The sequence below is a fragment of the Bombina bombina genome, chromosome 3, assembly GCF_027579735.1.
Source record: "Bombina bombina isolate aBomBom1 chromosome 3, aBomBom1.pri, whole genome shotgun sequence".
Taxonomy (NCBI): domain Eukaryota; kingdom Metazoa; phylum Chordata; class Amphibia; order Anura; family Bombinatoridae; genus Bombina; species Bombina bombina.
Window position 1 is genome coordinate 416,358,158 of NC_069501.1, and position 16,597 is coordinate 416,374,754.

Consider the following 16,597-nt stretch of genomic DNA (forward strand, 5'->3'; position numbering starts at 1 on the left):
TTGACAAATCCCAACAACAACAATACTCCTCCAAGCCCGAGCAACCCAAGAGTACTTGTAGAAGGCTCAGTCCTGTAATAAATGCAAGCAAAATAAGAAGCCTGCCGAAAACAAGTCTGTATGAAGGTGCGGTCCTCAATCCGGGTTTCTGAGTTTTGCATTCCTGGACCAGCACTTCCAGTTCATTGCTCTTCCGTTTGGCCTAGCTACTGCTCCAAGAATCACTATGAAGGTTCTGAGGGCTCTTCTAGTCGTTGCCAGAACTCAGGGCATTGAGTTCTCAGGTCCCCATACTTGGGATGATATTCTTGTGTAAGCACCATCCTTTCGTCTTGCGGAAGAATTCTCAGAGTCCCTTCTCAGTCTTCTTCAATCACATGGATGGAAGATAAACTTGGAAAACAGATCTTATCCCAAGTACCAGGGTGGAATTCCTGGGTACCATAATAGACTCCATATCCATGAGGATATTTCTAAAGACCAGAGATGTTGCAAGCTAAATTCGGCATGTTTTGCCCTTTTGGACCTCCTTGAGTCCCTCTGTGGCTCAGTGTATGGAGGTGATCTGTCTCATTGTGTCCTGCATGGACGTCATTCCTTTTGCCAGGTTCCGTCTCAGACTTTTACAACTGTGCATGCTGAGGCAATGGAACGGCGATCATTCAGATTTGTCCCAACAGATTAGACAGCTGGTCGAGAGAATCGCTCTCTTGCTGGCTCTGTCCAGATCATCTGTCCCGAGGGGCATGCTTCTTAAGACCATCCTGGCAGATTGTGACTACGGATGCAAGCCTATCCGTATGGGGAGCTGGGGCACAGTGGTTGTGGACTCAAGAGGAGTCCTCCCCCCGATCAATATTTTGGAACTACGGGCAATCTTCAAGGCCTTGAAGGCTTGGCCACTTCTGGGTTCGTCCCAGTTTATCAGTTTCCAATCAGACAATATAACCTCTGTGGCTTACATCAACTATATCAGGGGGGAACGAGAAGTTACTTCCTTCAGATTCTGGAATGGGCGGAGGACCACAGCTTTTCGCTGTCAGCGATCCACATTCCGGGTGTGGACAACTGGGAGGCGGATTTTCTCAGCAGGCAATCCTTCCATCCAGGAGAATGGTCTCTCCATCCTTAGGTGTTTGCAGAGATATGAAGCAAGTGGGGGACGCCGGAGATAGATCTCATGGTGTCCCATCTCAATTCCAAGCTACCCAGGACAGGTCGAGGGATCCCCAAGTGGATCTAATAGATGCACTAGCAGTGCCCTGGAGGTTCAAACTCCTATCTCTTTCCTCCATTACCGCTTCTTCCTCGAGTGTTGGCCTGCATCAAGCAGGAGCGGGTATTGGTAATCCTGATTGCTCCATTGTGGCCGCAAAGGATGTGTTTCGCAAATCTAGTGGGGATGTCCTCATCTCCTTCGTGGAAGTTATCTTGTCGCAGAGACCTGCTGATACAAGGTCCATTTGTTCATGAAAATCTAGATTCTGGGGCTGACTGCGTGGAGATTGAATGCTTTGGGGCCCATTTATCAAGCTCCAAACGGAGCTTGTGGGCCCGTGTTTCTGGCGAGTCTTCAGACTCGCCAGAAACAGCAGTTTAACCCTGTCCGCCTGCTCTGATGAGGCAGACAGGAATCGCCGTAAATCAACCAGATAGAGTACGATCAGGTTGATTGACACCCCCTTGCTGGCGACCCATTAGCCGCCAGTCTGCAGGGGGAGGTGTTGCACCAGCAGCTCTTGTGAGCTGCTGGTGTAATGCTGAATATGGAGAACGTATTGCTCTGCGCATTCAGCGAGGTCTTGCGGACCTGATCCGCACTGTCGGATCAGGTCCGCAAGACCTTTGATAAATAGGCCCCTTAGTCTTAGCCAAGAGAGGTTTCTCTGAGTGTCGTTGATACTCTTATTCAAGCTTGTAAACCAGTTACTCTGCGTACTCTACCGCAAGGTGTGGAGGACCTACTTATTCCGGTGTGAAGAGCGTGGTTTTTCTTGGCACAGAGTTAAGGTTGCCAGGATCTTCTCTTTTCTCCAGGATGGGCTGGAGAAGGGCCTTGAAGCTAGTTCCCTGAGGGGACAGATTTCAGCCCTGTCAGTTTTATTGCACAAGAGACTGGCTGAGCTTCCAGACATGAAGTCCTTTAAGTCTCTGATTAGGATCAGACCTGTTTGATTTTGTGCTCCTCCTTGGAGCCTTAATCTTGTTCTTCGGGTTTTGCAACAGGTTCCGTTTGAACCTCTGCATTCCGTGACATTAAATTTTTATCTTGGAAGGTTCTCTTTTTATTGGCTATTGCCTCTGCGCACAGAGTTTCTGAGATCTTTGCTTTGCAATGTGAGCCCCCTTTTCTGATTTTTCATGCAGATAAGGCAGTTTTACGTACTAAATTAGGTTTTCTTCCTAAGGTTGTGTCAGATTAAAACATCAATCAGGAGATTGTGGGTACTTCCTTGTGTCGGTTAACTTAACCTTTATTTCCTATAGCAATCCGATCATAGTGCCAAAATTTTTCTCTTTTTCTTTTCTTGTGTCCTAATCCTTCAACGAAGGAACGCTTACTTCACAATTTGGATGTGGTTCGTGCCTTGAAGTTCTATCTTCAGGCTACTAAGAAGTTTAGACAATCTTCCTCTGTTGTCTATTCAGGGGAAGCGTAAGGGGCAGAAGGCTACTTCGACTTCCTGTCTTATTTTGGTTAAGGAGTGTCATACGCTCATTTCACTAGAGCTGTGGCTTCCTCTTGGGCCTTTAAGAACAAGGCCTCTGGATCAGATTTGTAAGGCGGCTACCTTGTCCTCCTCACATACTTTTTCAAAATTTTACACGTTTGATGTTTTTGCTTCGGCTGAAGCAGCTTTCAGGAGAAAAGTTTTGCAGGCTGTGGTGCCCTCAGAATAGGGTCCGCCTCTTCGTTTTTGTTCCCTCTCGTTATTCATTGTATCCTCTGGAGCTTCAGTATAGTTTTATGTTAATTACCTTCCTGCGCTAAAGACCAGTGTCAGTGGTTCTAAAGCTAAAACTGTTGAGGTGAAACGGAATTGTAAATAATAACTCTAGAAAGTGAGTTTTATATATAAACAGATATTCTTTAATTTGATATTGTAAAAGTTGATTAAAAAAATAGATGATTAAAAAATACTCTTTGGCTCTTAAAAAATGAATTTATATTAAAAGCTGATATTATAAAATTTTATCTTATTTTCAGCAAAAAATGACAGAGGCAAAAAGATACAGTCGATATAGTTAGTATACAGAACAGATAAAGTTAGTATACACAGCAGATATAGTTAGTATACACAACAAATATAGTTAATATAGTTAATATACACAACAGATATAGTTAGTATACACAACAAATATAGTTAATATAGTTAATATACACAACAGATATAGTTAGTATACACAGCAGATATAGTTAGTTTACACAGTGGATTGGAGAAACATAAAAATGTTAGTCGACGAAAATGTGGGGTAAAATGTGTAAGCTAAAATGTGTAAGCTAAATAGCGATTAAAAAGGGATATGGGAAAGAAAACACCTTATTTCATATGATAGGCAGTTTTCTGCACTTGTGCAAAAAAGCAAACTATATTAGGCTTTAGGAAATGTTTAGCAAGCCTGAATATATGAAAATAAACATATATGAAAATAACCATATAAAGATTGGAACATGAAAATGGAACAAAGTTTGTAAAAAGTTCTTTTCTGTGCACAGGTAAAGATTATGGCATATAAGAATGTTTTGCGGATGAAAATTTTAGTGCCGTCTCATTATAGTGAGGGTACCTTGTATGATCAGATTAAAGTTCGTTCAGTTATCCAATCTTGGTATACAATTAGGAATTTTTCCGGTGTATTGGTAAAACCAGGTTACCTTGAAATGCTTATTCCGAAGGAAGCATCTGATGGTATGTAGATGTAATGCCTTGTCTGTTTCTTTTCCTTAATGATAAAACCAGGTTACCATTAAGTTTTTTGAACAGCATACAGGCCTGATGTAACGTGGATGTGACGCTTTGTCCCGCGTCTGGAGGCAGGGTAATTCCCGTCCGGTCTTTTCCTTATTAGTTGGCTGATGGTGGTAGTCTGACGTCACAGACTACGGTGGCTCAATATTGCCAAAAAGAAGTAACGCGTTTCGGTCGTGGACCTTTCTCAAACTTCTGATTTGCTCATTGTCCATCTTGCTCTTTTTATAGCAGAGCTTGTATTCTAAAACATGTAAGCACCTCCTTACTTAGTTTATTGTTAACATTATGCATATGTAGGAAAGTGGCAAATTTCGTTCATAGTTAATTGCCATATATCATATATGGTATAACACACAGAAACAAACATTTGAAAAGCTGAATGTAGAAGAAAATGTATACATTTGTTTACACAGATATGTGCGCTATATTTTACGAGTGGGGAAAAGAACATAGAAAAGAGTTTTCTTTTTGCCTTAGGGGTTTCGCTGTTTTGAGGGCGACATTGCTTGTGAGCCGAAGACAATTTTGGCTTTTCACGTAAGGCTAGAAACTTTAAAAAAAACTTTTTTATTTTACATACTAAATAATAATAAAAGAAAAAAAGAAAAAATATATATTGCAGGGTACTGGAATGAAAATATAATATGTCCATTACAGTCTGCTATGGTATTGAGATTATACATATATATATATAGTGGTTTTACATAATAGTTTATAGAGGGGGTATTATTATATGTATATATTTATGGGTATCATTAAAAAATCGGTTCATTGAGCCTATATATATACTAAAAACGTGTAATTTAAAATTTATAGTCTTATTATACTGAAATGTATTATATATTGTCTTCAATTGACAGTTAGTGTGGAACATATTAAATCCCTAGACGTCCATCAGAGGACTAAAAGTTCAACATATGTCTTATTTGCTATATATAAAAATATAAATATATAAATACATTATTCCTGCATAAAACTCCCTAGATTGAACTCCAAATTCATGCCTTTGGGGGATAGGGTGTCTAGATCAAAGATCCATTTGGCCTCTAATCTTAGGAGGGCATGAGTTGGATTCCCTCCTCTCCAATTTTTTCTGAGTTTGTCTATAATAGTGTAGCTAAAATGTTTCAGATTACCATTATTGCATTTGCATTATTGCATACTGCTTCAGTATATTTTTCCAAACAGTAAGGAATGAAGCCATGGACTCTCCCTATCTTAGGAAGGAATACATCATTTATGCTTACCAGATAAATTCCTTTCCTTCTGGATAGCGTCCACGGCCCCCCGCCGTTTTTTTCTCGTCTATGGGCGGTCCTCTATTTTATTCTTCTGGCACCATTTATAACCTAATGTTTCTCCTACTTTTCCTTGTTCCCTCGGTAGAATGACTCGGGTAATGAGGAAGTGGGAGGAATATTTAAGCCTTTGGCTGGGGTGTCTTTGCCTCCTCCCGGTGGCCATGTGTTGTATTTCCCAACAGTAAGTAATGAAGCTGTGAACTCTCCCTATCCAGAAGGAAAGGAATGTATCTGGTAAGCATAAATTATGTTTTCTTTCCGGATATGGAGAGGTCCACGACCCCACCCTTAATTTAAGACGGTTGTTTTTGACTAAATCTCAGGCACCTCTACACCTTTGTGGTGGTCATTTTTTTCCATTTCCCTTCGGTCGAATGACTGGGATTTATGGGTAGGGGAGTGATACTTAACAGCTTTGCTGTCGTGCTCTTTGCCGCCTCCTGCTGGCCAGGAGTGATATTCCCACTAGTAATTGATGATGACGTGGACTCTCCATATCCAGAAAGAAAGAAATGTATCGGGTAAGCATAAATTTTGTTTTTGTCGCTATCCCAACTTGTTTTATGTCCCTTTTTTTTAAAGCTTCTGATCCACAAAGCTTACTTGAAGGTAGATAAGATTACTTTACCAGATATGTTTCTAATTCCAAGGCTTTCAAAAATGTAGGCTTCTGTTGAACCAATTTGCAATGCAGCAACATGGTCATCCTTACATACTTTTTCTAAATTCTATCATTTTGATGTTTTATTGCTTATTCAGAAAGGGCTTTTGGTAGGAAAGTTCTCCAGGCAGGAATGTGTGGAAAATAAGTGACTGCCTTTTCAAAATTTGTAATACTGCCCAACACGCACACAGATTAGGTATTAGTTCTCATGCTTAATGGATCTTGGACTCTCACCAGCTTATGATAGAAAACAAAATTTATGCTTACCTTATGAATTAATTTCTTTCTCCGTCCAATTTTAATATTTAAAATTTTGGGCACAGTAACATTTTGCACCTCTCTCCCCTGCTTTGTCCTTTTCTACCTTTCTTTACTATTTAGACTGCTTGGGTTTATGTACGACTTGAATACCGGTAAGGTGGGAGGGAGGAAGTGCTCTTGAAAATTTTAGGGCATTTTGCCCCCTCCTAGTGGCTAGGGAGTGAATTCTGTGCGTAATGGGTTGTGCATTCTAACCACCATAAAATAAATGAATTTATCAGGTAAGCATACATCTCATTTTTTCTGCCCATCAATCTTGAGTTAGTGTCTAATCTCACTGGTGAAATCAAACTTACTGCATTTTAAGACGAGATATTTCTCCAACATAGGTGTGTCCGGTCCACGGCGTCATCCTTACTTGTGGGATATTCTCTTCCCCAACAGGAAATGGCAAAGAGCCCAGCAAAGCTGGTCACATGATCCCTCCTAGGCTCCGCCTACCCCAGTCATTCTCTTTGCCGTTGTACAGGCAACATCTCCACGGAGATGGCTTAGAGTTTTTTAGTGTTTAACTGTAGTTTTTATTATTCAATCAAGAGTTTGTTATTTTGAAATAGTGCTGGTATGTACTATTTACTCAGAAACAGAAAAGAGATGAAGATTTCTGTTTGTATGAGGAAAATGATTTTAGCAACCGTCACTAAAATCCATGGCTGTTCCACACAGGACTGTTGAGAGCAATTAACTTCAGTTGGGGGAACAGTGTGCAGTCTCTTGCTGCTTGAGGTATGACACATTCTAACAAGACGATGTAATGCTGGAAGCTGTCATTTTCCCTATGGGATCCGGTAAGCCATGTTTATTACGATTGTAAATAAGGGCTTCACATGGGCTTATTAAGACTGTAGACTTTTTCTGGGCTAAATCGATTCATTATTAACACATATTTAGCCTTGAGGAATCATTTTATTTGGGTATTTTGATATAATAATATCGGCAGGCACTGTTTTAGACACCTTATTCTTTAGGGGCTTTCCCAAAGCATAGGCAGAGTCTCATTTTCGCGCCGGTGTTGCGCACTTGTTTTTGAGAGGCATGGCATGCAGTCGCATGTGAGAGGAGCTCTGATACTTAGAAAAGACTTTCTGAAGGCGTCATTGGGTATCGTATTCCCCTTTGGGCTTGGTTGGGTCTCAGCAAAGCAGATACCAGGGACTGTAAAGGGGTTAAAGTTAAAAACGGCTCCGGTTCCGTTATTTTAAGGGTTAAAGCTTCCAAATTTGGTGTGCAATACTTTTAAGGCTTTAAGACACTGTGGTGAAAATTTGGTGAATTTTGAACAATTCCTTCATGTTTTTTCGCATTTGCAGTAATAAAGTGTGTTCAGTTTAAAATTTAAAGTGACAGTAACGGTTTTATTTTAAAACGTTTTTTGTACTTTGTTATCAAGTTTATGCCTGTTTAACATGTCTGAACTACCAGATAGACTGTGTTCTGAATGTGGGGAAGCCAGAATTCCTATTCATTTAAATAAATGTGATTTATGTGACAATGACAATGATGCCCAAGATGATTCCTCAAGTGAGGGGAGTAAGCATGGTACTGCATCATTCCCTCCTTCGTCTACACGAGTCTTGCCCACTCAGGAGGCCCCTAGTACATCTAGCGCGCCAATAATCCTTACTATGCAACAATTAACGGCTGTAATGGACAATTCTGTCAAAAACATTTTAGCCAAAATGAACACTTTTCAGCGTAAGCGCGACTGCTCTGTTTTAGATACTGAAGAGCATGACGACGCTAATAATAATGTTTCTGAAGGGCCCCTAACCCAGTCTGATGGGGCCAGGGAGGTTTTGTCTGAGGGAGAAATTACTGATTCAGGGAACATTTCTCAACAAGCTGAACCTGATGTGATTACATTTAAATTTAAGTTGGAACATCTCCGCATTCTGCTTAAGGAGGTATTATCCACTCTGGATGATTGTGACAAGTTGGTCATCCCAGAGAAACTATGTAAAATGGACAAGTTCCTAGAGGTGCCGGGGCTCCCAGAAGCTTTTCCTATACCCAAGCGGGTGGCATTTCTTCTGCTAGAAGAGTTTCAGAATTATCTGCTCTGCAGTGTTCTCCTCCTTATCTGGTGTTCCATGCAGATAAGGTGGTTTTACGTACTAAACCTGGTTTTCTTCCAAAAGTTGTTTCTAACAAAAACATTAACCAGGAGATTATCGTACCTTCTCTGTGTCCGAAACCAGTTTCAAAGAAGGAACGTTTGTTGCACAATTTGGATGTTGTTCGCGCTCTAAAATTCTATTTAGATGCTACAAAGGATTTTAGACAAACATCTTCCTTGTTTGTTGTTTATTCCGGTAAAAGGAGAGGTCAAAAAGCAACTTCTACCTCTCTCTCTTTTTGGATTAAAAGCATCATCAGATTGGCTTACGAGACTGCCGGACGGCAGCCTCCCGAAAGAATCACAGCTCATTCCACTAGGGCTGTGGCTTCCACATGGGCCTTCAAGAACGAGGCTTCTGTTGATCAGATATGTAGGGCAGCGACTTGGTCTTCACTGCACACTTTTACCAAATTTTACAAGTTTGATACTTTTGCTTCTTCTGAGGCTATTTTTGGGAGAAAGGTTTTGCAAGCCGTGGTGCCTTCCATTTAGGTGACCTGATTTGCTCCCTCCCTTCATCCGTGTCCTAAAGCTTTGGTATTGGTTCCCACAAGTAAGGATGACGCCGTGGACCGGACACACCTATGTTGGAGAAAACAGATTTTATGTTTACCTGATAAATTACTTTCTCCAACGGTGTGTCCGGTCCACGGCCCGCCCTGGTTTTTTTTTAATCAGGTCTGATAATTTATTTTCTTTAACTACAGTCACCACGGTACCATATGGTTTCTCCTATGCTAATATTCCTCCTTAACGTCGGTCGAATGACTGGGGTAGGCGGAGCCTAGGAGGGATCATGTGACCAGCTTTGCTGGGCTCTTTGCCATTTCCTGTTGGGGAAGAGAATATCCCACAAGTAAGGATGACGCCGTGGACCGGACACACCGTTGGAGAAAGTAATTTATCAGGTAAACATAAATTCTGTTTTTTCAAACTCTTATGTCCTAGAATTGTGTGCATTAAAACATTGCTCATCTCTGTATTTTTGCCAATGTAAAAATGTTCTTTTCTGACATCTAGGTTTTGCCAGATCACCTGTTGCTACACTAACAAGACAAATCAATAACCACACATTACCTATGACTGTGTTTTATTACTCTTGTGCGTTAAAAATAGGCAATTCTCATTCTGCTTTCCTGATTTTTTTTTTTTTTTTTCTCCCTTAAGGTTGTCATCTGAAGACTGGGGTGCAAATGAAGAGTGATACAAGCACAGTAAATGGAGTTCATGAATACAGCCAATCCAGTGTAAGACTTTATTGAATTTGATATCAAGAGATTTTCAGTAGACAAATGTCAGGTCTGTTAAAGGGAATTTTAAAGTTCTGAAAACCTTTTTTCAGAAAGAAATACCACAGCATGATTTTAAGTTGCATAGCAGTATGTTCAGAAATTTACAGAGCTGATAGTTGGTACATATATTAGACTAATCATACAAGCAATCAAATAATTTTTAAGATTTGTAAGGATACCCTTCAGATGGCCTGTTTGTATGTCTACAGAATATTTTTGCATGAAGTATGCACATAATTTTTATATATTCAGACCACACATACAATATTCCTTTAGTATATAACTCAAAAAGATTTTCCAAACAAAATGTGCCTCACATTAACTTATTCTGCAAATGCGTAAGATGGTTTTGAACCACACCAGTTCTCAAGAATCATTAAATAATAACCTGGTGTTTAAAATATGTTTCATTGTAAAGCCAGATGTTTCCACTCCTCCTGTAGCCAGTCAATTTCAGCAGAGCCCCCAGTATACAGGTATACCCCGCTCATACAGCGGCTTAGGGACCAGAGCCCCGCTGTAAAGTGAAAACTGCCTTAAAGTGAAACAAGGCAGTTTCAGCTTTCTTTTCACTTGCTACTGTGTTTAAAGACTTGAAAACATGTTTGAACTAACAAATATTAGGGGTGCAATAGTGCTATGTTTAGTTTACTACTAGCACAGTATTCAATAAATACTGTACCTGTAAAATAGTGACAATTACTGTAGTACAATTTGCCAGACTATAGCACTGAGACACAGATTGCACTGTAATGATGTAAACGGAGTGAACTAAAAATAACAAAATGGTGCCAGTCACTTTTCTTCTATAAGGTACGACGAGTCCACGGATTCATCCTTTACTTGTGGGATATTCTCCTCCTGCTAACAGGAAGTGGCAAAGAGCACCACAGCAGAGCTGTCTATATAGCTCCTCCCTTAGCTCCACCCCCCAGTCATTCTCTTTGCCTACTCTAAGCACTAGGAAGGGTAAAGTGAAAGAGGTGATAAAATATTAGTTTTAAATTTCTTCAAGCAAGAGTTTTTTATTTTAACTGGTACCGGTGTGTACTATTTACTCTCAGGCAGCAGATGGATGAAGACCTCTGCCTGGAGGATGATGATCTTAGCATTTGTAACTAAGATCCAGTACAGTTCCCACAGAGGCTGAGGGGTACAAGAAACTTCAGTGTGAGGAACATTTTCATGCTATATAGCAGTGAGGTATGTTCAGTCATTTTTTCTGGAGAGAATGTATATTTCAGAAAGGCTGACAGTATCCCGATGAGGGTAAGGGTAAGCAGTAATCCTAAGAGCTATAGAAGGGCATTACTAAGCTTTCAAAATGGGCTAATTACAAAAATGGCTGACACTGAGTTTTGAATGTTTGTGGGCAAACGTTTTATGAACTGGGAGTGCTGTTAACGTTTTGTGGGCAATAGCGTTTTTTGGGCAACTTTATTGAGGGTACAATTGGCTTATTTTTTGGGTCTCAGAACCCACATGGCTAGTTTAAAACCGCTCTGGTGCGGTTCTTTGAGGCTGTAGAGACATCGAGTGAGATGGGCGGGGCCTATTTTCACTCCTCAGATGCGCAGTTGTTTTCACTCAGCAAGCAGCAAGCGCCAACTCCTGAGGGCCCTTGTGGATGTTTTGGGCCAAATCGAAGCTTTAACCCCATATTTACTATTCCTGAGGGCAGGTAGGCTCCACAGCAGGGCTGTGGCCAGGTGCTGGGGGTGTTTTTTTACGGATTTAGGCGTAATTTCAATCCAGTTTGCACATTAAGAGGTTAAATGTTAACTTTCCTTGTGGGGCAAACTTAACTACACATTGAGTCTGCTTGAAAAAATTTGAAAAAATTGGTATCTGCCTTATCAATTCTACTGCACAAGCATGTGGCAGACGTTCCAGACGTTCAGTCGTTCTGTCAGGCTAGTTAGAATCAAGCCTGTGTTTAAACCTGTTGCTCCGCCATGGAGTTTGAATTTAGTTCTTAAAATTCTTCAAGGAGTTCCGTTTGAACCTATGCATTCCATAGATATTAAGCTTCTATCTTGGAAAGTTCTGTTTTTAGTTGCTATCTCTTCGGCTCGAAGAGTTTCTGAATTATCTGCATTGCAATGCGACTCGCCTTATCTTGTTTTCCATGCTGATAAGGTGGTTTTGCGTACCAAACCTAGATTACTTCCTAAGGTTGTTACTAATAGGAATATCAATCAGGAAATTGTTGTTACTTCTCTGTGTCCTAATCCTTTCACTAAGAAGGAGCGTCTGTTGCACAACTTGGACGTGGTTCGTGCTTTGAAGTTTTACTTGCAAGCAACCAAAGATTTGTAAGGCTGCGACTTGGTCTTCGCTTCATACCTTTTCCAAATTTTCCAAATTTGATACTTTTGCTTCTTCGGAGGCTATTTTTGGGAGAAAAGTTATTCAAGCAGTGGTGCCTTCTGTTTAACCATCTGTCTTGCCCCTCCCGTTCATCCGTGTCCTGTAGCTTTGGTATTGTATCCCACAAGTAAAGGATGAATTCGTGGACTCGTCGTACCTTATAGAAGAAAAGTACATTTATGCTTCCCTGATAAATTAATTTCTACTATGGTACGACGAGCCCACGGCCCACCCTGTCATTTTAAGACCGATTATATTTTTTGATTTTAAACTTCAGTCACCTCTGCACCTTGTAGTTTCTCCTTTTTCTTCCTTTACCTTCGGTCGAATGACTGGGGGGTGGAGCTAAGGGAGGAGCTATATAGACAGCTCTCCTGTGGTGCTCTTTGCCACTTCCTGTTAGCAGGAGGATAATATCCCACAAGTAAAGGATGAATCCGTGGACTCGTCGTACCATAGAAGAAATTAATTTATCAGGTAAGCATAAATTTACTTTTCTCGCAATCTCACGATGATTACAGCACTGTTTAAAATTCTTGGAGGTTGAACTTTAGCTCCCACAAAGCGCTGTATTAGCAAAGCGCTGTAAAATGAGGTATACCTGTACTGACATCATTGTTGCTCTTCCAGTGTCAGTTGAACCTCTGTACAGAAGTATTAATTTCTCCAACATAGGTGTGTCCGGTCCACGGCGTCATCCTTACTTGTGGGATATTCTCTTCCCCAACAGGAAATGGCAAAGAGCCCAGCAAAGCTGGTCACATGATCCCTCCTAGGCTCCGCCTACCCCAGTCATTCTCTTTGCCGTTGTACAGGCAACATCTCCACGGAGATGGCTTAGAGTTTTTTAGTGTTTAACTGTAGTTTTTCATTATTCAATCAAGAGTTTGTTATTTTCAAATAGTGCTGGTACGTACTATTTACTCAGAAACAGAAAAGAGATGAAGAATTCTGTTTGTATGAGGAAAATGATTTTAGCAACCGTAACTAAAATCCATGGCTGTTCCACACAGGACTGTTGAGAGCATTAACTTCAGTTGGGGGAACAGTTTGCAGTCCTTTGCTGCTTGAGGTATGACACATTCTAACAAGACGATGTAATGCTGGAAGCTGTCATTTTCCCTATGGGATCCGGTAAGCCATGTTTATTACGATTGTAAATAAGGGCTTCACAAGGGCTTATTTAGACTGTAGACATTTTTTGGGCTAAATCGATTGATATTAACACTTATTTAGCCTTGAGGAATCATTTATTCTGGGTATTTTGATATAATTATATCGGCAGGCACTGTTTTAGACACCTTATTCTTTAGGGGCTTTCCCAAAGCATAGGCAGAGTCTCATTTTCGCGCCGGTGTTGCGCACTTGTTTTTGAGAGGCATGGCATGCAGTCGCATGTGAGAGGAGCTCTGATACTGATAAAAGACATCATTTGGTATCGTATTCCCCTTGGGTTTGGTTGGGTCTCAGCAAAGCAGATACCAGGGACTGTAAAGGGGTTAAAGCTTAAAACGGCTCCGGTTCCGTTATTTTAAGGGTTAAAGCTTCCAAAATTGGTGTGCAATATTTTCAAGGCTTTAAGACACTGTGGTGAAAGTTTGGTGAATTTTGAACAATTCCTTCATGTTTTTTCGCAATTGCAGTAATAAAGTGTGTTCAGTTTAAAATTTAAAGTGACAGTAACGGTTTTATTTCAAAACGTTTTTTGTACTTTCTTATCAAGTTTATGCCTGTTTAACATGTCTGAACTACCAGATAGACTGTGTTCTGAATGTGGGGAAGCCAGAATTCCTATTCATTTAAATAAATGTGATTTATGTGATAATGACAATGATGCCCAAGATGATTCCTCAAGTGAGGGGAGTAAGCATGGTACTGCATCATTCCCTCCTTCGTCTACACGAGTCTTGCCCACTCAGGAGGCCCCTAGTACATCTAGCGCGCCAATTCTCCTTACTATGCAACAATTAACGGCTGTAATGGATAATTCTGTCAAAAACATTTTAGCCAAAATGAACCCTTGTCAGCGTAAGCGTGGATGCTCTGTTTTAGTTACTGAAGAGCATGACGACGCTGATATTAATATCTCTGAAGGGCCCCTAACCCAATCTGAGGGAGCCAGGGAGGTTTTGTCTGAGGGAGAAATTACTGATTTAGGGAACATTTCTCAGCAGGCTGAATCCGATGTGATTACTTTTAAATTTAAATTGGAACATCTCCGCATTTTGCTTAAGGAGGTATTATCCACTCTGGATGATTGTGAAAATTTGGTCATCCCAGAGAAACTATGTAAAATGGACAAGTTCCTAGAGGTGCCGGGGCTCCCAGAAGCTTTTCCTATACCCAAGCGGGTGGCGGACATTGTTAATAAAGAATGGGAAAGGCCCGGTATTCCTTTCGTCCCTCCCCCCATATTTAAAAAATTGTTTCCTATGGTCGACCCCAGAAAGGACTTATGGCAGTCAGTCCCCAAGGTCGAGGGAGCGGTTTCTACTTTAAACAAACGCACCACTATTCCCATAGAGGATAGTTGTGCTTTCAAAGATCCTATGGATAAAAAATTAGAAGGTTTGCTTAAAAAGATGTTTGTTCAGCAGGGTTACCTTCTACAACCCATTTCATGCATTGTCCCTGTCACTACAGCCGCATATTTCTGGTTTGATGAGCGGATTAAGGTGCTCGATAGTGACTCTCCTCCTTATGAGGAGATTATGGACAGAGTCAATGCTCTCAAATTGGCTAATGCTTTCACTCTAGACGCCTCTTTGCAATTGGCTAAGTTAGCGGCTAAGAATTCTGGGTTTGCTATTGTGGCGCGCAGAGCGCTTTGGTTGAAATCTTGGTCGGCTGATGCGTCTTCCAAGAACAAGCTACTAAACATTCCTTTCAAGGGGAAAACGCTGTTTGGTCCTGACTTGAAAGAGATTATCTCTGATATCACTGGGGGTAAGGGCCATGCCCTTCCTCAGGATCGGCCTTTCAAGGCAAAAAATAGACCTAATTTTCGCCCCTTTCGTAAAAACGGACCAGCCCAAGGTGCTACGTCCTCTAAGCAAGAGGGTAATACTTCTCAGGCCAAGCCAGCTTGGAGACCAATGCAAGGCTGGAACAAGGGAAAGCAGGCAAAGAAACCTGCCACTGCTACCAAGACAGCATGAAATATCGGCCCCCGATCCGGGACCGGATCTGGTGGGGGGCAGACTCTCTCTCTTCGCTCACGCTTGGGCAAGAGATGTTCTGGATCCTTGGGCGCTAGAAATAGTCTCCCAGGGTTATCTTCTGGAATTCAAGGGACTTCCCCCAAGGGGAAGGTTCCACAGGTCTCAGTTGTCTTCAGACCACATAAAAAGACAGGCGTTCTTACATTGTGTAGAAGACCTGTTAAAAATGGGAGTGATTCATCCTGTTCCATTGAGAGAACAAGGGATGGGGTTCTACTCCAATCTGTTCATAGTTCCCAAAAAAGAGGGAACATTCAGACCAATCCTAGATCTCAAGATCTTAAACAAATTTCTCAAGGTCCCATCTTTCAAGATGGAAACCATTCGAACTATCCTTCCTTCCATCCAGGAAGGTCAATTCATGACCACGGTGGATTTAAAGGATGCGTATCTACATATTCCTATCCACAAGGAACATCATCGGTTCCTAAGGTTTGCATTCCTGGACAAACATTACCAGTTCGTGGCGCTTCCTTTCGGATTAGCCACTGCTCCAAGGATTTTCACAAAGGTACTAGGGTCCCTTCTAGCTGTGCTAAGACCAAGGGGCATTGCAGTAGTACCTTACCTGGACGACATTCTGATTCAAGCGTCGTCCCTCCCTCGAGCAAAGGCTCACACGGACATCGTCCTGGCCTTTCTCAGATCGCACGGCTGGAAAGTGAACGTGGAAAAGAGTTCTCTATCCCCGTCAACAAGGGTTCCCTTCTTGGGAACAATTATAGACTCCTCAGAAATGAGGATTTTTCTAACAGAGGCCAGAAAGACAAAGCTTCTGGACTCTTGTCGAATACTTCATTCCGTTCCTCTTCCTTCCGTAGCTCAGTGCATGGAAGTGATCGGGTTGATGGTAGCGGCAATGGACATAGTTCCTTTTGCGCGCATTCATCTAAGACCATTACAACTGTGCATGCTCAGTCAGTGGAATGGGGACTATACAGACTTGTCTCCAAAGATACAAGTAAATCAGAGGACCAGAGACTCACTCCGTTGGTGGCTGTCCCTGGACAACCTGTCACGAGGGATGACATTCCACAGACCAGAGTGGGTCATTGTCACGACCGACGCCAGTCTGATGGGCTGGGGCGCGGTCTGGGGATCCCTGAAAGCTCAGGGTCTTTGGTCTCGGGAAGAATCTCTTCTACCGATAAATATTCTGGAACTGAGAGCGATATTCAATGCTCTCAAGGCTTGGCCTCAGCTAGCGAGGACCAAGTTCATACGGTTTCAATCAGACAACATGACGACTGTTGCGTACGTCAACCATCAGGGGGGAACAAGGAGTTCCCTAGCGATGGAAGAAGTGACCAAGATTATTCTATGGGCGGAGTCTCA

The 16,597-nt window shown here is 41.6% G+C and overlaps 1 protein-coding gene across 1 annotated transcript in view; it reads left to right on the forward strand.

Moving 5' to 3' along the window:
* Positions 1-9,641, forward strand: part of LEMD1 (LEM domain containing 1) — a 200,568-nt gene extending 190,927 nt beyond the window's left edge. The window contains exon 4 of the mRNA XM_053705310.1: positions 9,547-9,641. Coding sequence (XP_053561285.1) covers positions 9,547-9,641 — 95 coding nt within the window. The remainder of the gene's footprint in view (positions 1-9,546) is intronic.
* The last annotated feature ends 6,956 nt before the right edge of the window (positions 9,642-16,597 follow it).